The 24,177-nt window shown below is 37.9% G+C and overlaps 1 protein-coding gene across 2 annotated transcripts in view; it reads right to left on the bottom strand.

The window, feature by feature from the left end:
* CHD1 (chromodomain helicase DNA binding protein 1) overlaps positions 1 to 24,177 on the bottom strand; it is a 61,524-nt gene that overhangs the window by 20,927 nt on the left and 16,420 nt on the right. For both annotated transcript variants that reach the window (XM_082075547.1, XM_082075546.1), the window contains exons 3-17: positions 18,334 to 18,538; positions 17,227 to 17,331; positions 15,866 to 15,933; positions 12,376 to 12,525; positions 11,825 to 12,093; positions 8,143 to 8,368; positions 7,200 to 7,300; positions 6,772 to 6,950; positions 5,615 to 5,742; positions 4,846 to 5,062; positions 4,155 to 4,244; positions 3,112 to 3,302; positions 2,314 to 2,502; positions 1,836 to 1,998; positions 19 to 171 (exon numbers count right to left, since the gene is read on the bottom strand). In XM_082075547.1, coding sequence (XP_081931673.1) covers positions 19 to 171; positions 1,836 to 1,998; positions 2,314 to 2,502; positions 3,112 to 3,302; positions 4,155 to 4,244; positions 4,846 to 5,062; positions 5,615 to 5,742; positions 6,772 to 6,950; positions 7,200 to 7,300; positions 8,143 to 8,368; positions 11,825 to 12,093; positions 12,376 to 12,525; positions 15,866 to 15,933; positions 17,227 to 17,331; positions 18,334 to 18,538 — 2,434 coding nt within the window. The remainder of the gene's footprint in view (positions 1 to 18; positions 172 to 1,835; positions 1,999 to 2,313; positions 2,503 to 3,111; positions 3,303 to 4,154; positions 4,245 to 4,845; positions 5,063 to 5,614; positions 5,743 to 6,771; positions 6,951 to 7,199; positions 7,301 to 8,142; positions 8,369 to 11,824; positions 12,094 to 12,375; positions 12,526 to 15,865; positions 15,934 to 17,226; positions 17,332 to 18,333; positions 18,539 to 24,177) is intronic.

Raw genomic sequence — 24,177 nt, 5'->3', positions numbered from 1 at the left:
TACTACCACAACTCTTACCTGAAAAGGAAACTGACGATACTTCAGATATTCTGCTAAGATGTCCAACATCCTCACCATCTGTGAGAAAATGAGTACTCTGTTGCCACGTTCTCGCAGACGTATCAGTAGCTTGTCAAGAAGGATTAGTTTCCCGCTGCTGCGTATTAAATGCTACAAAAACAGGAAATACATATTACAAAACAAGTTCATCTCAACACTAAACACACAGTTCAACTGGTTAGACATTCATTTGAGGTTTGCTTTTCTTTCAGTTCCTGTGGGAAAAAAAAAATGCAAGCAGGCAAATTCTAACATTTAAAAAAATTTTATCATTTAAAATGCACATACAACATATAATCTCCTAGAACTATAAAAAAGACCCACCAAATTAATGTGATCATAAGACAACACATTCGCTAGTATGTAGCATGAACTGAACATGAAAATTCACTCTAATTTTAGTTGAATCTAACAAGCCAACAGGATTACTAACTCATATATTTTTCAAAGAAACACATTGTTCAGTTCCCTCTCAAGTCATATTTTAATAATATGAAGTAAATATATGGGCTTAAGAATTCAAGCAGTTATGAGGTAAGTCCTCATAACTGGCAGAGAGGTCTTCTCTGCCAAGTAAAAAATCTGAAATTTGGTAACCAATAAAACATAAAACTGAGAAAAAACTACCTTAGTGTTTCTTTCTCTGCACTTCCCATCTCTTGAAAAGAAAGAGGTACTGCTGCAACCCTTTAATTATTTTTAAACAAAGCCTATCAATCAAGTTTCTCAGGCAAGATGAAGTGAGAGGAATCTTGTTTGTGGTGCCTAACAGTGTAACCCACCTAAAGCCTGTTAAGCCTTCTTAGCTCCATCGGGAATAATCAGCACAGAAACTCAAGCAAATGTGAAATATAATATTGAAAACATCAGGCCTCTTGAGATGAAGATGCGTGGGATAGAATTTTGGGGAATGTTAAATTTTGAGTTTTATTCTTTATGTCAGAAAGGAGCATGATATTCGTCACTGCACAAACTAGTAGCTTTGGGAATGTATTCAAATTACCAACTTGCAAGCTTACAGAAAAAAAAAAATGTTTAGCCACATTAATGTTGGTATAACATGCATCAACAACAATAGTCTTCTTATCGGCTGCTGTGCTTCTCAACAGCTTTGGTACAAATATTAGTTAACCTTAAAAAAACCAAAACACAACAGACCATCTCTGGTAGTCATAATTGTTTCCATCTGTTGCAACAACCATAATAAAATGGCTGAGCTTTGGATGCTTGCTACTTTCATTTCCTTTCACTTAGGTTGTTTGCAGGCATACAGGGAACAGTATTTGAATACAAAAAAAGCTTAAAAGCATTCTGCAGATGACTTTCTGCTATCACATAGATCACCAGTATATCACTGCCAGTCATGTGTATTCACATTACATTTACCTGCCTAGCTGCTTTATTTAACTTAGGTTTAAAACAGGTCTCAATTTTATTTTGCATGAAAATAAACAGCCTGTTTCAAACTAATTCCTTTTCCTTCAGTTGTAATTAAAATCAGAGATACTTTATTTAGTCAGTTATCTGTCCATTATAGGAGTTCCTGCTCCGGCAGGGGGATTGGACTATATGATCTTTTGAGATGAAGTGATTTTGTGAAATGATTCAATCTGTCAGTAATTCAATCAAGAAACAAAAATCAGTTTACTTACCTGTAAAACCCAGGATGCACATTTTCCAGAGAACCTGTTTTTTCTTAATATACTTCAATAAGAATAAACTGTCAAAGCATTATAAAATTGTATTAACAGATTTTAATTATAGAGTGACATTACCTGTAAGGCCTCCTGTTTATTATAGAATTCATTATCATCAGGTGGTTTAATGAGGTAGCAATGGTTACAACACTTCTTGAGTTCCATCATGATATTCAAAAAGCCTGAAGTACTGCCCTTTGAACCTTTACTGAGGGCTTTGTAATTCCTGGTTAAAATCCACCTAAGATATAAGATGTACAATACGAGTAATTTCTAACCAGATGAAGAAACAGATCAGGTGTAAGCTCTCAAAAAATAAACAAACTAAAGAAAAAAAGCAGCTCCCAAAAGAATGTACAAACATGACAAACAGAAGAAGCTACATAAATTGACATCAGACCAGTGTAATTCTTGAGCCCTTGCTTCACAGAATTTTACCATTGTGAAACTCTAGCAAATTCAGGTTCAAATTGCATTATAAAAATTGCTGTACCTCAGTAAATTGCATTTAGACATATCACTAAACCAGCACAACTTAAAAAGTCTTGTTACTTACTTATAATATTGCTTCTGCAATGCACTCATTTCCATCCGCAGAATTTGCTCAACCTTTGCAGGTAAAGACTTTTCTACATCTTTTTTAACTCGTCTCAGAAGAAATGGTTCAAGTTCTTTATGAAGACTTGCGTAACCATACTCTCTTCCTTTGCCGTGCTCCTCTTCAAAATCTTCCCAGGAAGAAAACCTTCAACATAATGAAGAATGAATGCCAAATAATGATATACTGTGAACAACCTGAAGAAGCAAAACTGAACAAAGATAAAAGAAGCACAGGATATGTATAAATATACCACACATTTTGGTTTCTTCCCCGCTCCCTTCTGTTTAATTTACCCAATTCCTGAATTTTCATCTCACAAGAAATTCCAAATACTTGGCCTGTAAATACATTTACAGAATGAAGATTACTGACTTTTAACTTCCCAAGTAGAAACCAACATTTTCTCCAAGGGTATTCAACTAGATGGTTGCAGAAATTCCATTATTACATTTATCACGAGCAGCATGAAAAGAATTGCATGGCTGGAGTGTGTGCAAGAGAGCAAGAGACTACTTAATATACATTTTGCATAAGTCAATCCATCATTTTTGTGGACTGCTAAAATTGAAAATGGTGAAAACTGTCACCAGTGTTACTTATCAGGAGCAGCATGAAAAAAATATGTCTATCTACTTTATATAGAATATGTAAAATAACTTTCAACATAACTCTACACCTCTATTTATTCTCACTTCACAATAACAAACTTGACCAAAAAAATGTTAAGAAGAATAATGTAAAACTCTTCCTTACTTTTCTGGCATGATGAAGTGCAACAAAGACCAGAGCTCTTTGAGGGAGTTTTGCAGAGGGGTTCCAGTAATAAGAAGACGATGGTTAGACTTAAAGTCTATTAAAGTCTTGTATAGAAGAGAGTCATCATTTTTTAAACGATGAGCTTCATCAACTCCTATGAACGCCCAATTCAGACCACCAAGGAATGACTTAAAGAAATGGGAGGTGAGGGAAACATTATACAAATAAACATATAGCACAATTTCCCACATTTTATAATCAAGCTATAAATGCCATCACTTCTTGGTTTGTCATAATAAAACATCGATAGCTATGTTTTTTAGTACTAATTACATCTTTTACATTTGCCAGATTCAATGAAAGTCTGTACAAGCAAACCAAGAAAGTATAAATTAAGTTTAAAAGGAAAAAAATGGCCAAAAGTCTGACCCACATTAATTTTTACTTGACAAGAAAAAAAGGGAAAAAAAAATTACTATTGACCTCCTCTTCCTAGTAGGCAGAAACAAATCAAGTAAGAGTGTTCTGCTTCCGATATATAAAGAATTTCCATATACTGTTAGAAGGATTAACAATAACTCTGTGTGCTACCACTCTGGGGACAGTATTAATACATGTACACATACTACTGTATGCAAAATAACAAATGAAAATTATATGGGATTTCAGAGTTCTGTATCGTGTTTGGGGCTAGGGGTTTGGAACTGCAAAAAAGCAGAGCTCTTGAAGATGGGAGGAGATTATTACAGTAATGAGAATCCCAAGCAAACTGGAAAAAATAAAGAAGCATTACTGACTTAACAAAATGGAAAAAGGCTGAAAGCCTCACCATGCATAGAGAAAAATCTTTTAAGTGCTTAAAAAAAAAATATATATATACACACAAAACCCCGCCTTAAAACCCAAACCATGCACTATCATACCTCCAAAAACAAAAGCTATCACAGTCTCCACAAATGTAATGACCCACAAACCAAATGCATGCTATAGAGTATTACACTGGAGAAACAAATTTTATCTCCCTGGAGAAGCGCAATTACCTTATCCTTCAGCAAAATTTCATATGTTGTTAGAAGTATGTTAAATTTTAATCGTTTGGTCTGGGGATGCATCCATTCATGAGTTCTTATCTACAAAAAGAATGAAGTGAACTATAAGCTAGAGAAAAACGTGTCGTGTTGACTGGGATGAATTTAAGTACTGCAGCAATGTAAATGTTTAATGACATACAGTAATGTAATTACGTAACAGAAGCAGAATATATTTACATACACAAGACTGAACTTCCAACCTGTCTAAGCACTCTAAAAATATTTTGTTGAACTTCTAAAAAAAACAACAAAGAATTTCTACAAATATTTTTTTAATTTAATGGATAAGATCACTAACATTCAGAAAACACAACTTTTCAAGAAATAAATTAAGATAATGAATGCCTTGCTTACATACTTATTATTTTTACTATATCCACCCAAATAATCAGATGGCAGAAGAGAAACTGTTTTCAAATGTAAGACTAAATTTTTAACCCTGTTCACTATTAAGCAGGAAAGAAATCTTTCCCACTCATTTATATCAGATCAAAATCTGAGCTTTCAATTTGCATCTTAAATACATAGCATTTCAGTATTTGTTCAGTCCTAACCAAAATACTGGAGATTAGCAGAGGATAGAAATAAGAAGTGTCTTGTTTATCTACAAGCCTTTCCAATGATAATGAGAAATACTCACCATATTTCTGCTAGTTATATCTCCTAAGTAAACTACAGCATTCATGTGAGGAGCCCAAGTTTGAATTTCTCTTTGCCAAGATGTCAAGGTAGAAAGTGGCACGACCAGCAAGAAAGGCCCATATAATTGATGTTCGTGGAACAGGTAGTTCAGAAAAGAAATTGTTTGTATTGTTTTACCCAGACCCATTTCATCTGCAAGAATACAGCTATTCCCTCTAAAAAAAAATGTAGGGGGAGTGTAGAGAAGGAGAGGGATTGGACAAGAAGTTATTCTCTCATGAGCATAAAAACCACTCATACAAGTTCTCAAGATTTTGCAACTATATACCTTGAAGAAGTTTATTTCCATTTTTTCCCATAAAAACAATTTCCAACACCCCCAATTAATACTTGAATTCAATTAACAAAAGTAATAAAAAACTTGTAAGTATTCCTCATGAATCTAATTTTAAAAGTATAACACTCATGCTGACATTTCAGAAGAGTTTGCTTTGGATTTTCTGGTTTTACTGGTTTAGGCTTGTTTGTTTTCTAATAATAAAACTTACCCCCACACAAAATTAAAATCAAAGCAACAACAGAGCTTAGCTGTTTTTTGAGAATAGCCATGGAATGATAAATTTTGGTACTACTTAGAACAAAACCACTCCCTTCATACCTCTACTTTGAGCTTACTGTATGAAACCCTCCACCTTCAAAGAAAAATGCAGAAAAATAAATTTCAAAGTTTTACAATTCATAGAAAACTCATTTCCATCTATACTTACTTGCACCATGAGTGAGCAAGCCAATTCAATCCATTTAACTGATAATCTCTTAACTCTAAACCTTCATGCCCTCCAATGTAAGATGGCTGCTTCTTTAGCGCAACAAACCTTGGCCTCTGTTTTAAAACCTGTCAAAAGCAAATTCATCATCAGTCCTACTATTGTCTGAAGCTACCAACGTGTCTTCTTGTAGAAAAAATAGTATTAGGAATCTACTGGGTGACCAAGTCTAGTCTTTATCCATTGACAAAAACTACGCCATATAAAAACACCAAGCAATTTGCAAGTTGAAATTAGTTTGATTGCTAACCTAAATTTAACAACATGAGTGACTTTAACTCAAAGTTTACTTTTAAAATAAGCTACGATATTAAACAAGACCATCTTCGAATGTCAGTAAAAACGCAGAGGACTGGTATCTACAAAAAGCTACTCTTACTAGTGAAATTTTCTATATCTATTACTATAGATCTTTATTACTATGCTGAATACTCTTCAAAATATATTTCATATTATGTATTTTATCTTTGGTTTCATATAAGATTTTCACATTTTTACTATTACAACTGATGTAGTGGCTTCCATCTGGCTGGCAGCTAAGCTGACAACTGGTTGCTTATTCACTCCCCACACTAGTGGGACAGGGTAGAGAACTGATGAGATAGAAAAACTTATGGGTCAAAATAAAACATGGTGAAGGAAAAACATTCAACCAATCAAAACAAAAATCCATAACCAAAAAAACCCCACAAGTGAAAGAACACATTAACTCACCATCAGACTGACGACCAGCAAGTTTCCAAGTAGCAGCCACTTTTGAGCCCCCTGCTCAGCCCATGCCATTCTGTTGCTGAGCACAACATTAACTGACATGGAATATCTCTTTGGTCAACTGGTGTCAGCTGTATTGGCTGTGTTCCTTCCCAGTCCCCTGCCCACCTCCAGCCTACTCATGGCAGGCAGGGCACAGCAAGAAACAGAGAAGTCCTTGACACTGTGCAAGCACTGTTGAGGAACAGCCAAAACACTAATGTGTTATGAAAACCGTTTAGGCGATAAATCTATAACATGGGCCATACAGGCTGCTATGAAGAAAATTAACTCTATCCCAGCCAGAGCGAGTACAACTTATTATAAATACATTGCAAACAACATACCTTGCAATCCTTAAAAGGAGTGGTCTTGGATTGATTTCTGCTGAAGTACTCATCAATGCGTGTCTGAAACTTTTTGGCAATAAGAGCACCATCTTCCCAGCTACACTCTGAATAAGGCAGACCCTGCCATTTACAATAGTAATCTGGATAACCAGCTGCTGATTTCTGATTTGAATGAGCTGCAGAATGCACCAGAGAGTATTTTATTTCTGTATCTTATGAAAATACTAATTTTAGGTAGAAAGACAACATAAGCTAGCTTCATAGCACAGACAGTATGACAACTTTTCTCTTTACTCAAAGTTTCGTTTTGGATTTAAAAGTTAGTGAAATTCATATTCTAAATTTCTTAACTACAAATGTAATATATAAGCAGTGAACATACTGAATTCTCCACCGTGTTTTCTGTCTGCAAGTTTGTAACATACCAATTATTCTTTCCACTATCTGATACTGTTTATGCAGATCATCTGTAAGCTCCTGCTGGCAGTTGTAGTATTCCACATCTTCCGGAGAAGCATTTTTCAGCCTGTAATGTGAATTAATTTACAAGACTTATTACATTGTACAGTTCTAAGCCCAAGAAAGTTTGGCAACTCCAAAGTTCTGAACATAAGCTTCACAGGAATGTTGCTTCAACAGCTTTTTTGAAGGGAGAACTTAGAAATGTCTGCTACAAAATTGTTGCATCTGGCCTAGGTTCCACATCATTAATGACTGAGAATGCTCATGAAGAGACACAACTACTACAGCTACAGGTGGTACAAGTCATGCAGCTAATTCAGAACACCTACTCTCAACAATAAGCAGTGTACTTTACAGTGTACCTTCATGGAAAAGTATTCAGGGTGGCTCACTCTACAAGAATACATCTTATGATTAAGTTGCTAAAAATCCCACCAGTATTCACTGATTATATTAAACATACTAATAAAACTGAACACTAAAAAGGTGATTTAAAATGTATGGATTTCTTAAGCATTTTGTGCTCATGTTTGAGCCAAGACAACTGAGATTCTCAAAGTAATATGAAACAGCTAATGCCTCAGGAAAACACTAACTTCTACAGTGATTCCTGAAGAACTCTGAACAAAGTATAATGACAGCATTACTAAAAGGTACAATTTGTAATTTATTTTGAAACACTACCCATCTTTTCAAAACTCTATTTATAACACACACTAAAATCAGGTTCAGAAGATTATCTTGCAGGAACATGTTAAGAAGACTTCAACTTGTAAAGCTTTTGTCTTCCAGTTGCATAGACACTCAAAATTATGCCCTCAAAAACAGGTAACAGGTCTCAGAAACAGATCATAACATCTAAGTTTTACAAAGTAAGTATCATGCAAGTCTACATAAAATATTCACCATCGCTTTGTTTCCTGATCCTTTTTCCTATAGTTGTCCAGTTTCTTCATTCCTTTAACATTCTGTTGCTTCAGCGTTTCCTCGGTTTCCCAAGTGTTATGGATATGTGACCAACCTTTCCATTTAATAAGATACTGTATTTCTCCTGGCTCCTTTGACTTTTCAAACCCAGCATTTGGGTCACCATCTGCCTCAACTGCATATATGGTGGTTGCAGCACCCGTGGCTGAGAAAGCAAGCACATCGTAAGCATTAAGTGTACATTGTCATAAGTTAACCAGAATGAAATGCAGTGTAGAATGCAATTAATGATACTTCTAGAGAACATACCTGACATATCTACAGCTCTCATGTTACTCTTATTTGAACAGTTATGATGTAGGTATGTTAACACATGCACAGGTAGTCAAAAGAAAATCAAAGAAGTAACCAGAACTTCTGCACTTAACCTACAATATCTTTTCTCACGAGGATTTTCTTTGCATTTCTAAAGTGATCACCAGGAAACGCTCCACTACTGCTGCTAGTCGTCTTCTCTGTTACATTACTCTCATCTCCTGAGCATACAAAAGACATCTAACATTATGCTTGGTCAGCCTTGAGACCTCAATAACCTACTACTAGGGATAATATAAAGCTACTTATTCCTAAACATGTTTTACTACTTTTTTCTGCCTTTGTTATCTAATCTGGGAACATTTTTATTTCAGTACAGTCCTTATCGCATCTGAACCAAACTAGCAACAGGTAACAGGCTCCTTTCTGTGAAAATGGTCAGGTAGGGAAACGAGCCCAGCAAGCTGCAGGGGCCATATAAAGCAACAGAGAGCAGCAACAGCAAAAAACAGCACAAGCAGCAACATCATCTGAGCAAGAAAAATAAGCAGCTTAGTTCCAAAGGCTTTGACCACAGCAGTAACACTATGCACTGGAACAGGAAATACTAGAATTTGGGGCAGCATGGGAAAAGAAAATTGAGAGGAAGAAGCGTGCAGGTTCTGAGATTAATCAGAAACTTCAGAGACTGGGTATAACTAATAGAGAAAGGCAGTTCTGAAGTGCAAGGGGACCAGGGTGATGCTGGGTTTTTTTTTTTGTTTTGTTTTTAATTAGGATCCTCATTTGTAGACTCAAGCACATAAGCAGAACTGCTAGATAGTGCATCCCATTATTGCTAGAAATATGACATACCTACCACTATTCACGAAATATTTTTAAGAGTTCACATTCAAGTGCACCACTGATTTTTCAGATACATTATGTAGTCACTCCACACATTGCACTGTATTGATACAATTAGTACAGCAGTAACTGAAATCATAACCTCAGAGGCTTAGCCTTGCTAACATAAGAGAAGAGTTTACAGGTCATGGAAGCAGCGGCTAGCCACTTGGGAGGAATATAAGGCTGCTGCTAGAGGATGTAGGAAGGCAGCTGGGATAGCCAAGACCTCCTTAGAGTTACAGCTGGCGAGAGGGGTCAAGGACAGCAAAAATAACTTTTTCAAATACATAGCAGATAAAACTAATACCAGAGGCAAAGTAGGACCACTGATGAATGGGGTGGGTGCCCTGGTGGCAGAAGATACAGAGAAGGCAGGATTACTGAAAGCCTTCTTTGTCTCTGTCTACTCTGCTGGAGGCTGTCCTGGGGAGCCCTGTACCCCTGAGACCCCGGATGAAGCCAGGTCAATGGAGGAGTTTGCTTTAGTCGATGAGGACTGGGTTAGGGAGCAATTAAATAGTCTGGACATCCATAAATCCATGGGTCCAGATGGGATGCATCCGCGGGTGCTGAGGGAGCTGGCTGAAGTCATTGCTAGACTGCTCTCCATCATCTTTGCCAAGTCTTGGGAAACGGGAGAGGTGCCTGAGGACTGGAGGAAAGCAAATGTCACTCCAGTCTTCAAAAAGGGCAAGAAGGAGGACCCGGGTAATTATAGACCAGCCAGCCTCACCTCTGTCCCTGGGAAAGTAATGGAACAGCTTATCCTTGGTGCCATCTCAAGGCATATCAAGGATAAGAGGGTTATTAGGGGCAGTCAGCATGGCTTTACCAAGGGTAAGTCATGCTTGACCAACCTCATAGCCTTTTATGAGAATGTAACGAGGTGGATGGACGATGGCAGAGCGGTGGATGTCGTCTACCTTGACTTCAGTAAAGCCTTTGACACAGTCTCCCACAGCATCCTCACAGCTAAGTTGAGGAGGTGTGGTCTGGACAATAGAGTAGTGAGGTGGATTGCAAACTGGCTTAAGGAGAGAAGCCAGAGAGTGGTAGTCAATGGTGCGGAGTCTAGTTGGAGGCCAGTATCTAGTGGAGTGCCTCAGGGGTCAGTACTGGGGCCAATATTATTCAATATATTCATTAACGATTTGGACAAGGGAATTGAGTGTACTATCAGCAAGTTTGCTGATGACACCAAGCTGGGAGGAGTGGCTGACACACCAGCAGCTGTGCTGCCATCCAGCGGGATCTGGACAGGCTGGAAAGTTGGGTGGGGAATAACCTGATGATATTCAACAAGGGAAAGTGTAGAGTCCTGCATCTGGGCAGGAACAACCCCAGGTTCCAGTATAGGTTGGGAAATTACATATTAGAGAGCAGTGTAGGGGAAAGGGACCTGGGGGTCCTGGTGGACAACAGCATGACCATGAGCCAGCACTGTGCCCTTGTGGCCAGGAAGGCCAGTGGCATCCTGGGGTGTATTACAAGGGGGGTGCTTAGTAGATCGAGAGAGGTCCTCCTTCCCCACTACTCCGCCCCGGTGAGACCTCACCTAGAATATTGTGTCCTGTTCTGGGCCCCTCAGTTCAAGAAGGACAGGGAACTGCTGGAGAGGGTCCAGCATAGGGCAACCAAGATGATTAAGGGAGTGGAGCACCTCCCTTATGAAGAAAGGCTGAGGGAGCTGGGTCTCTTTAGTTTGGAGAAGAGGAGACTGAGGGGTGACCTTATTAATGTTTATAAATATATAAAGGGTGAGTGCCACGAGGATGAAGCCAGGCTCTTCTTGGTGGCAAACAATGATAGGACAAGGGGTAATGGCATCAAGCTGGAACACAAGAGGTTCCACTTAAATTTGAGAAAAAAACTTATTCTCAGTGAGGGTGACAGAGCACTGGAACAGGCTGCCAAGGGAGGTTGTGGAGTCTCCTTCACTGGAGACATTCAAAACCCGCCTGGACACGTTCCTGTGCGACCTCACCTAGGTGTTCCTGCTCCGGCAGGGCGATTGGACTAGATGATCTTTTGAGGTCCCTTCCAATCCCGAACATACTGTGATAATCTTTCAGGATTCAGGTTACTGGTCAGCTCTCACATCTAGTCCACTTTCGCCACTCCACTATGTAAAGTTCATAATGATCAAGTATCACTAAACTGTACACACAGTGGTATAACAATATGGTATGTATTTATGCAATATGGAGTTATTGTCCACTTCATTTTTATTTTCTACTTAGGTATGCAATTCTTCTACATTTTACTTTGCAACACTTAGAATGGGCTTTAAAAAGAAACATCCTTATAAATAAAAGACAAAGCGAGATGACTTTTTTGTAACATTAAAATTATTGCTGTTTATAAGCCTCACAGGTGACCTACAGCTGAGAACATTTGCTGAAGTTGCACCACAATGCACTCCAGGATCTTAAGAACACTGACAAAAAAAAAAAAATACCTCCTTTACGGCCAACTCGACTATCCATGAACTTCTCTATAGTTTCAAATTCATCTTCTTCAGTTTGTGGGACGTCTTCTCCACAAACTTCCAGCAAATCATCAGAATCTGTCTTGGTTTCTTCAGCTTCTTTGTAACTGATGTTGACTGTTGCCTGGCGACGTGATCCTCTCTTATCATAATCATCATCATCATCTTCCTCCTCCTCTGATGAATCAAGTTGCCTCTTTTTCAGTCCTGCACTCTTTTTCCCACTTTTTAGCTTAATTCTTGAAGACAGTAAGGTATGACACAACAATGATGTTTCAACAGGGACAAGTATAAATTCTCTGTATTGTTTCCTGAATATGTGTATTTCATAAATGTTCAGTTACTCCATTTTCAGTTACAGCACACAAAAAAGTATTCACTAGAAAATACTAGTATACTAACATCCTATGTAGCTTTAAAAACAACTTTAATTTCTCTTTTAATAGGCATTAATGTTTTCATTCACAGGTATTTATCTTTTCAGAACTAGTATGAGAGTATCCGAATGCATGACTTCTTACCTGCTTGGGGGTTTTCGGCTTTTGACCTTGTTTTTTGGCTCATAGTCAGATTCACTCTCTTCACAACTGCTTTTCTCTCTATCGTCCTCTGATTCAGAATCAGAACCAGTTCCCGATACTGAACCTGATCCCGACATTTGCCAGTCTTCACTATACATATTGGAAAACAAAAGAGTAGCATCAATGAATAAATAAAAACACCCAGCGGCTTCAAAGGGAGTTGGTCTACATTTTCTGTTATTGAGACATTTAAAATTCAAAATAAAACAAAAATTCGGTTTTCTACATACATTTGTACATGAAGAAATGAGTTACCATGACATTAAGAAACCAAAGCACTTAGCAAGTCTAACTGGAAAGATACACATTTATTAGAACTTACACATGCCTAAATCATAAAGCCCTGTCATGTTACATACTGGAGAGGCCCATATTGTCTAATGTGTATGGTACCTGTAACCCATGTGAAGAATGAGCAACTTTGGCACAGGAATCAAAAGATAATGGAGGCAGATTTGAGAAACACCCAGAAAAACTTGAATTGCAGCAACCTGTGAGTGGCACTGGCTCCCATAAACTCCCACTGAGCTCCCAAATCAGACCTTCACAACCAGGCAACATAGTATGAGTAAGACACTTGTGACTGAGCAGCAGCATCTCCTGCTTTACTGAGATCTATTTTGCAACAGGAAAGATATAACCACTGATGAACAGTAACATGTTTCAGCTCTCTGTATAGGCAAATTTAATCTTAATAGCTTCATGAAAAAGAAAAAAATTCTATTATACATTATTGAAACGTGGCTAAACTTCACAGTAACATCAGGTTTAGGTCTACATGACCAAGGTGTTAGAGCAACAGTAATATTCATCAAAGCCGGAATATTACCAAGAAATCTCTTCCTTAAATTTCCAGTCAGGAAGCCAGGGAATCAGTGCTTTGATCCCTCTCTTCTTCCCTCTTTCCTGCCTTCCAGGACACTGGGTCCTGGAGGAAATTACATTCCCATTGTCCTAGCCATCCAAGACAAATACATATATGTGTCTATTATACTCATGGTATATTGTCGTATCTTATTAAAATACTTTTTCTGCAAACAGTAAATTGAAGAAATAATAACATAAATCCATGACCTGTATTTATTTGGAAATACAAGAAACAGGTATAAATCACCATCCTCTAAGGCTTGATCATGTACTAAACTATATATTGAGACATCTCCGATCTGCATGCCAGATAACAACTGCAGACATATTCAGAAGAGACATAGGACAAAAATTCAAACACTGCATATACAAAGCTATTCGATTACAGGTTCCTAAACTTAAATATCTTGCATGTAATAGAGTTTGCAATTGGATATAATCAAATTCTTAACCAACAAAAGACTGTGAATAACAGCTCATTGCTAGGAAAGTACCATTTTGCATAGTTAGTGGTTTTTTATGCCCCCTTTTTTGTTTTCAACTACTATTTCTTCAACATATTATACTGGCAACCCTGAACACTGAGGTGATTCCTGAATTGGGAGAGAAGGAATGGTAGAACAGTTCAATTTCTACTCTCCACTCCTAAGAGACACAGGTCACTGCCTCTTGCTGCCACAATAAGAACATATAATCTTTTTCACAAACATTTTGATCTATCATTTTTTAGGTTGGTGCAAAAGTAGTTGAGGTTTTGGACCATGAATTTTAAATCATTGTAACTAGGTTCAAACACATCTTTATTAATCAAAATAGGAACCACTATAATCAACACATTTTCGCCAACGAGAAAAAAGTTAGTTTATTCCTGTAGCATAAAAATCCATGCTTTGGGATTTGACAAACTCTTGGAAAGCATTTTCTGTATCCTGCTGTTTGTGGAAGTGTTTTCATTGCAAAAAGTTGTTGAGATGCTTGAGGAGGTGGCAGTTGGTTGGTGAGAGGTCAAGTGAATATTGTGGATGAGGCAAAACTTCATAGCCCAGTTCATTCAACTTTTGAAGCACCGGTTGTGTGACGTGTGGTCAGCCATTGTCATGGAGAAGAACTGGGCCCATTCTGTTGACCAATGCCGGCTGCAGGCGTTGCTATTTTCAGCGCATCTCATCAATTTGCTGAGCATCCTTCTCAGATGGAATGGTTTCACCAGGGTTCAGAAAGCTGTAGTGGATCAGACCAGTACCAGACCACCAAACAGTGACCATGACCTTGTTTTGGCGCAAGTTGGCTTTGGGAACTGCTTTGGAGGTTCTTCTCAGTCCAGCCACTGAGCTTGTCATCGCCAGTTGCTGTATAAAATCCACTTTTGTTGCACATCACAATCTGATTGAGAAATGGTTCATTGTTGTTGCATAGAAGATGACACTTCAAAATGACAACTGTTTTTATTTTCAGTTAGCTCATGAGGCAACCGCTTATCCAGCTTTTAAACTTTCCAATTTGCTTCAAATGCCAAACGACCTTAGAATGGTCAACATTGAGTTCTTCAGCAACTTCTCGTGTAGTTGTAAGAGGATCAGCTTTGACAGGGATATTGGACTAGATGATGTTTTGAGGTCCCTTCCAAACCCTAACATTCTGTGAATTCTGTGAGATTGTTCTCAATTGGTGACTGTGAACTTCTGATGGCCAGACACTGTGCTCCTCATCTTCAAGGCTCCTGTCTCCTTCGTGAAACTTCTAGAACCACCACTGCACTGTACATTCATTACCGGTTCCTGGCATTGTTGATGTTACAAGTTGTCTTTGCTGCTTTATGACCCATTTTGAACTCAAACAAGAAAATTGCTCGAATTTGCTTCTTGTCTAACATAGTCCATAGTTCAAAATAAATATAAACAGCAAGTAATAAGTCAGCAGTGAAAAAACATTAGGCAAGAAAAACACATTAAAATGATGTATAACATAACCATATTTATTTAATAATGTATTCCAATATCAAACAGCAAATTTCAACAATGCAAAAACCACAATTACTTTTGCATCAACCTAATTGAAGGAATTTTACAGTTGAAGTCCTTTGCTAGTCTATAATTACTATCAGAACTCTAGTAAGTTCTAAACATGTCAGAAGGAGGCAAAAAAACCCCCAACAACGAAAAACACCACCACCACCAAAAACAATTTGGCATTAATTAAGGGATTCTAAATTGAATTTGTTCTGAGACAATCTACTTAATAGCTTCCCATTTCTGCAAGAATTTTTAGAAAGGGCATTCAGCTCAAAAATAAACTGTAACAAAGTATTTTAAAAATAAAAGCAGTTATGAATTTTTTGAACACTAATGCAGACACTTTTGCTCAGAAATTGGTATGATATACATGTTCCTTTTAGAGTTTCTTTTAAATATTCAAAAACATTTATCAAAATTGGAAATGCAAGATCAAGATGAATCACAAAGGGAACTTAAGCTTCTCAAGTGTGGAGAAACGAAGCATGAATTATGAGCACACGTCACTATAACAAAATGATTACATAATTTTACTCAGCAAAATATCTTACTCTTTATGTTTTTTCCTCTTGGTTTCACTGGATGAGTCATCTGCAGAATCTTCACTACTTGATGAGTCCTGCAGGTGAAGAAAAAACCTCCAACAATTAATTATCACAAAAAGAATGAAGCACTTCTAACATTAAAAAGAGAAATCAACTCCCACTTTCAAACTGGAGACATATTATTCATGTTTTATCCTTTTCATCTGCCACTGTGTACCTATTGATGCACAATGAGATAAACTGCTATTGGTTTTGTATTTATCCATCTATGAATATATTGTGTCAGCACAGGTCTAGAGTATATCACAAAAAATGCCTGTCTTAAAATAACCATTGTGCCTACATAAAAACAATCATGGTTTAAGCTGCCCCAAGTTAATCAATATGATGGTTCTATCAGATTCCTAACAAAATCTCCTAATGTAAGGAGTTTTCTCACCTTCTGTATTCTTTCACATTTAAAGATAACTTTAAGAAAGTTTTGAGAATAGTATGTGTCTTCTTTCTGTACTCACAAAGAAAAAAATCAAGGACACTCTTAAAATTAGATTTTCCCAAAATCAATCTAATTGAGATTAAGTTTAGATTTAGATTAAGTTTTAGCATGAAAAAATATTTCAGAAAAAGAGCACTAAACAACAGTTGTAAATTAATGTTTTAACAATACGTGATTTAAGTTCTGTGACTGTTTTAATGATGAGCTGTTAAACCAAACAAACCCAGAAGCCTAACCAATGAGTGTGACTACACTGCACAGTTTTTGTAATGAAGGAGAAGTCTTCTTTATAAATAGATTCCAATTCATAGACACTAGTGTCCTTAAAAGATGTTCCTGCTGCACAAAGCCAACATTACTTTAGCCTATGATTTAGGTCTTAAAATGTGTAGAATACAGGTGCTGTTCTTAAAATACAAGAATTCTTTTGTAGTAACTTAAATCATTAGCAAAAATGTCATTTTTTACTCCATACACCATTTTTGAAAACCACAGTAGCTAACTTTATCCAGAAAAAAGTTGAGGAACATGTTTTAGCGTTTTTAACTGTCTTTACAAAACTCAAGCAGCCAAAAATACAATGCAAGTCAGCACTGTGTGGCTTGCAAATTTTGGCCATACATCACAGAATACCTAAAAATACCGCATAATTGAGGCTATACAATTTTGGCACAACTCACTTGAAAACAAGTAACTAGAGAGATTTCTACTTCCTTATAAAAATATCAGTTATCTGAATGTTACTTTTATAAACTAAACCCAGGCTTTTACACACACTTGAGAATATAACTTGGCTCTATGTCATTTTATTCTAACATATGAGATGATATGAGAATGTTCACATTTTAAAAATCTAAATTATGTTATTCACCTCTTCTGAACCACTGTCTGATGAAGCTGCTTTTTGTTGTTGCTGTTGCTTCTTGAGCACTGCTGATCTTTGCACAGCTAGTATACTTGGACTAGACTTCCAAAACTGGATGGAGATACAAGAGTCAAATAAACATACTGAAAGTCTCAAGTTGACCACTTATTTACTCTTCCAGATTAGCACCATTATTAAGACTGATCTTAACTTTACAAATTTTAAAATTTTCTGCAAAATACTGCATGCACTAATAATATTAGATAGCTTTTTAAAGCAGTAAGATTTCTGCAAAACAGAACATGATATAATAATTGCCGGGACAGTTTCTATAGGGTGCTGACAATAGCTGTGTAGGTATTGTCAAGGTAAAACATTTATAAAGTAAATTTTTAAACTGATCCAGATAAATCTTCTCACATCACTTAGCTGATATGTTTTTGTTTCATACAGTAATACTGAAGGACATGAACAAAAAATATAAGAGAATCCCTAACAGTCTTACATTCTTGTGGTAACTAATACATTACTACTTTTCATAAATATGGTCTACCACCCGAATTAAGTCCATATGACATGGGAAAGTGCAAACAATTTTGGCCCACTGGATTGAAGAGATTTCTAAACACCACTTCTTCCTGAATTTATGTGACTTCTTGATAAAGAAAGCCAACTGTATGTAAGCTTGAAATTTTTATACAATCATTTGTCGATACAAGGAAACTAAGCATAAGAGAAACGTAAAAAACGAAACCAAAACATAAGTAACATTATATGTGTCTTTGTAGAATCTAAGTTCCAGCAAATTAGCACATGCTTCTGCATAATGAAGTTCAGGTAAGTATTCGACTCAAAATACTTAAAAATGCGAGAATTTTAATATAGTCACTTCAAGTACTTATCAATGAGAAACTTAGCCCTATGTTTTAGATGGCTAAGCATAGGCATTCACTAACACAACTAAGTTAAAATCTAATTAAAAGCACTTCATTACCTCTTTTAATGTTTCTAAATGAAAACAGCTCTTGAAACTAACTGCACAGTATAATTTTTTAAATCATATTTCCCCCCACACAAAGGGTTCATTTATATGTTTTTATATGTTTTGTTTACCTCAGATCCATCAACTTTTGGCAGTTTAGCTTGAATTTGTTTCTTCTCTCTAGATGTGTCAGACTCTGCTTCTGACTGAGAGCCTGACTCTGAACCAGAGTCAGAATCACTGCTGCCTGACTGGCTGCTGCTTCCGTCACTACTGCTTCCAGAGCTTGAACCAGATTCAGAACCTGATGCTGACCCAGAATCATCATCTGATCGGCTGCAATAAGAAGTCAGGATATTACACAACTGGCAAGGTAACAGGACTAAAGAAAAAAAGTTGCCTTAGTGTCACCTATAAATTGTTAAGCTAGACCAGACAAATGGGTAGCACGCAAATGGATGCAGTTGATTAAATAAGTTGAGATTAACAAAATTAAAAATCAACAAGAAATGAGAATTCAGAATTCACTCTTTGTGAAACCTAAAAAAAAGATAATAGAATCATAGAATGTTCTGAGTTGGAAGGAACCCAACATGGGTAATTGCGTCCAACTCCTGTCTCTGCACGCGACAACCCCACAGTTCACACCATGTGTCTGAGGGTGTTGTTCAGTCTCCTTTTGAATACTGTCAGGCTTGGGGCTGTGACACCTCCGTGGGGAGGCTGTTCCAGTGCTCCACCACCCTCAGGGAGAAGAACCTTTTCCTAATGTCCAACCTAAACCTTCCCTGGCACATCTTCCTGACATTCCCTTGGGTCCTGTCGGTGGTTACTAGAGAGATCAGCGCCTGCCCATCCTCCTCCCCTTCTGAGGAAGCTGTAGACCACAATGAGGTCTCCCCTCAGTCTCCTCCATGCTGAACAAAACAAGTGACTTTAGCTTCTCCTCATGGGGCTTCCCCTCCAAACCCTTCAACAACTTTGTAGCCCTCTTCTGGACACTCTCCAGTAGCTTTGTATCCTTTTTATCCCGTGGTGCCCAGAACTGCACACAGGTGAGGCTGCACCAGTGCAGAGCAGAGCAGGACAATCACCTCCCTCACCCGGCTGGCAACGCTGTGCTTGATGCACCCAGGACATGGGTGGCCCTCTTGGCTGCCAGGGCACACTGCTGGCTCATGTTCAACTTGCCATTGACCAGAACCCCCAGATCCCCTTCCATGGAGCTGCTTTCCAGCATCTCATCCCCCAGTCTGTATATCCAGCCAGGGTTGCAGTGTCCCAGGTGCAAAACCCAGCACTTGCCCTTGTTAAACTCCATGTGGTTGGTGATTGCGCATTTCTCCAGTTTGTCCAGATCCCTCTGCAGGGCCTTTCTGCCCTTGAGAGTGTCAACAGCTCCTCCTAATTTCGTGTCATCAGCGAACTTACTTAGTATTCCCTCAAGTCCTGTGTCCAAGTGATTTAGGAAGACATAAAAGAGTACTGGCCCTAAGAAGGATCCCTGCAGAACCCCACTAGTGACTGGTCACCAGTCTGACATAACCCCACTTACAAGAACCCTTTAAGCCTGGCCCATCAGTCAACTGCTCACCCACTGCATTATGTGTTTATCCAACTGTATGCTAGACATGTGGTCCAGGAGGATACTGTGATAGCACCAAAGGCTTTATTGAAATCCAAAAAGATAACACCAACAGGCTTCCCTTGGTCAACTAGGTGGGCAACCTTGTCATAGAAAGAAATCAAGTTGGTCAAGCAGGACTTTTCCCCTCATGAACCCATGCTGGCTGGGACCAATGACTGCACTGTCATTCAGGTGTTTCTTAGTAACTCCCAGAATAACCTTCTCGACTATTTTGCCAGGCACAGAAGTGAGGCTGACAGGTCTGTAGCTGCCGGGGTCTTCCCTGTTGCCCTTCTTGTAGATTGGGATGTTTGCCAGCTTCTGGTCAACTGGGACCTCTCCACATTCCCCAAACGGTTGAAAAATCACAGAGAGGGGTCTCGCTATGACATCAGTCAGCTCTTTATGTATCATTGGCTGAATTCCATCAGGTCTCATTGACTTGCAGGATCTAGCTGGAGCAGCAAATCCCGTACAAGTTCCAGATTCGTTGGGAGTTTATTATTCTCGCAGCCATAGTTCTCCAGCCCAGGGCTATGGGGACCTCCAAGTCCATCTTTAGTGTTGAAGACTGTGGCAAAGAAAGCATTAAACGCCTCAGCTTTGTCTGTGTCCCTATTTATAAGGTGAGCATGCTCATCAAGTAACGGGCCAATACTTCTAGTTTGCGTTTTGCCATGAACATATTTGAAAAAGCCCTTTTTATTGCCCCTCACTGTACTGGCCAGCTTCAATTCCAGTTGGGCTTTGGTCACACAAATTTCCTCCCTACAGTGGTGAGCAGCATCTCTGTAGTCCTCCTATGAAATCTGACCGTGCTTCCACTGACCACATACTTTCTTTTTTCACTGTAGTTCAAAAAGAAGATCCCTACCCAACCAAGCTGGCTTTTTGCCTCGCCTAATAGATTTTCAGTCTTTTGGAATTGTGTGGTGCTGTGCTTTAAGAAGGTGGTACTTAAAAGGCGATGAACACTGAAGGACCCCAGCACCTTCAAAAGCTTCTTCCCAGAGAACCTTACTAAGTAGTTCTTTGAGCGACCTGAGTCTGCTCTCCTTATATACAGAGTTGAGATCTTGCTGGGAGTTTTCCTTCCAATAGCACAGATTTTAAACCTGACTGCTTTATGGTCAGTGTTGCCAAACGCAGCCACCAATTGCCACTTCTCCCACAAGGCCCTCTCTGTGAGTATCAAATCTAGGAAGGCACCTTTCTTGGGCAGTTCCCTTAGTACCTACTTTAAGAATCTTCTGTTTTAAGAGCAGCAGGGAAGAGAATACCAATTTGAGCAAAATAAAGTCCAACACACTAAAAAAAAAAAAAAAATTGTGCGGGGTCTTCGAAAAGCATCTGACAGTGGACTTGTTGTCATTGTTCTGTTTTGTTTTTAAAATTTACCAGAAGTTGAAGGAAGGCAAGCCTTTAAATATTAAGAGCCCATGCAAAATACGCAGAAGTAACAGACACTAAACGGCAAACTTAAAATTGCAAGTCTAAAAGCAAGACTGTTTAGGTAAATGCTATGTGTTTTTTAGTTTTATTTTAAAAGAAATCTTAACTATTTAATTTGATTTAAATGCATGCAGAAGATATATCTTATTTATCACCACCACTGAAAAGCAGAGGGACCAAAGAATATAAAGTCAGGCTATGAAGTGTTATTTCCTGTTTATTTCCGTAGCCATTACAAAGCATGAACTCCACTGAATTTTTCTGATATGGGACAAGAACTGAAAGAGACACATTTTATTTCCAGGCCTGCAGATTATAATCTGCATCCACTACTATAAATTTCCCCCAAAGCAGGAACTTTTAAATTAATATGGAAGAGTCAAGCAAGGAAAATAAAAATGGTAGAAATGGTTCTTACCCATGCAAACTTTCCACCCCCACTCTCTCCAAAATCCTTGTTTAGCTCCATCAAACCCCATATATACATAGACACCTCTTAACAGCTAAGTCTAGTCCACAACAATCCGTCCAACTAAAGGACTCTCTTCCATCTCTATATATTAGCAGCAATCCTTACCAAAAAAAAAAATAAATTAGAAGCACATATCTCTCTCTAAGAAAAAAAAAAAAAAGAAAGAAAAAAAAAAACCTATCCAGACCACATTTTTCTGCTAAAAACATAGCAGCAAAATTCCCCATGCAGAGAACTCTGGATTTGTCACTGATGGTATGACTTGTGCCAAGGTACTTTCCTTGGGATATACTTGAGCTGCCAGTTTATTCCAACTGTATATTCATTTTACACCAAATTTAACACACTTAGAAAGCACCAAAACAAAAGATAAATACTTATTTTATGACCCCTCAAAAACTTAGAAATACTTGGGTTTTTGCAAGAAGTTCACAAAGTAGCCAAGTTAAGGCTTTAATAAGATTTCTCATTAGGTTAATACTCCCATATCTCAAAGATATAATGAGAAAAAACATTGGAATCCCACTACCCCAGAGCAAAATAGTTTCAAATTATGTACACATTGCCTGCAAACACTTAAAAAACAGAGCAAACATGAAGCCAGAATCAAAAATTATAAAACAAAAGCTGGTATCAAAGCCTAGACGATCTCTGCCAGAATGATTCATCTGACAGTCAGCTGGAGATGGGGTTGGGAAGAGAGGACAAATTGATCATCCTCTGCCCTAGAACATACTTAATTGGAAACATTTTAAAACCACAAACCAAAGCAAAATCGCTCCTCCTTCTGCAAAACTGTACCATTAAAGAAAAAATGAAGCTATTTATAAACAGACTCCTACAGACTGCACCTCAATCAGCCATCTGCAACTACCAGCTTTGAAAGAAACAAGCAGACCATGGTGAAGCTTACTTTTTTTGAAGGGGGAGATACAGAGAAACATGCTGCTGCTGGGTTTCTTCGCACCTGCCAAGAGGAAAACTGGGAAGCAACCAACTTCCTATTTCTGTCACCAAAGTCTTACTTCAGGCACGGTGCTGTAACACTAACCTCATTTGCCAAATAAAAGAGAGCACCCACTACAGAACATAACTGGAGTTTAAACTGTTTACCAGAAGTTAATGGCACTGCATGACAATCTTCCGAAGATATTTTAATTGTAATAGTGTTCTTGTACAGTAATGTTACCTTACCTTTAATTCTAGGTAAATGAGACCATTATAAAATAACAGCATTTCTCAGCATAGCGAAATGCCATAAGTAAATGTTACGGGGACTGTGGAAGTCAGTTCTAACTATACATGAAGAGAAAAAGAACAAAATTGAGCATGAAGAAATCTTGAGGTACAAGTAAATACCAGCCAGATAAATACGAGTAACAAAAAGCCAACAAAAATGTGTAAATCCTATGTAACCTTGAAGGAAGGGAATCAAATACTTCCATGTAGGACAACATTTGCTCAAGTAGGGCAATACTAAGGTGTATTTATCAAATCTAAAATATTTCATACACACGAATACCGTCCTAACCATAGGTTCAATATCACATGGAGCCAGAGGCAACCAAAACAAAGTACCTCTTTTCTAAGGTAGCAAGGGGAAACTGACACTGGAATAAGCCATCTTGGTCAAACAACTTGTCAACATTATGAGAAACACGTAAACCAGCTACAGGACAGAATGATGCAGACACTGGGGGGGGGGTGGGGGAGAGAAGAAAAAAATTACAGTTTACTTAGATAAGTATGCAAAAGTCACATCAATTAGATTCACAGTTGATGAAAAAATGTAAACAGTTATGTGTCCTTCAACATAGGAATTAAGTGGTAAGTTCAAAACCAAAGTGACTGAGATAGGGGGAAAAAAGTTTAGTAGGTAATGCCATTTGCTCTGGAGTTGGATGCAAAAAACTCAACTAATCCCAAATATTTTTCTATACAAAGAGATCAGGTAGCTATCATCCAAGGTCTTCATTAAGTAATACCAACCCATCAACAGAGGTGGATCACACAATATTCAGTATTTAGACAAAACACATATACCCTTTATCTTGCCAAGTGCAGCTCTCAGTCAAACTAGAAGTCTGGGAATTAATTTCAATTAGGCTTATGAGCAGGACCAGCAAAATAAGAGCTACTTAATAAACCCTTCTTCTCACAATAAATTGTCCTGATCTGGACAAGAGCAGACTAATACAATCAACTGCATATTAACTAACAGTAATATCTGACAAGCATAAAAACCTTAAAGTCAATATTCAACCATGTTATTAATAAATGCAAGACTACAAAACAAACCTGCAGATAAAAGGGATGGGTAGAGAAAGAAAGTTACAAGAAACAATAACAAAGAACAAATGTTACCATGTACAAAGGATAATGCAGAGTCACTACAGTAGACTAACAGCTAACTGGCATACAGAA

The sequence above is a fragment of the Streptopelia decaocto genome, assembly GCF_964273445.1.
Source record: "Streptopelia decaocto genome assembly, chromosome: Z".
Taxonomy (NCBI): domain Eukaryota; kingdom Metazoa; phylum Chordata; class Aves; order Columbiformes; family Columbidae; genus Streptopelia; species Streptopelia decaocto.
The sequence above is the reverse complement of the archived record's forward strand: the minus strand, read 5'-3'. Positions and strand labels throughout refer to the sequence as shown.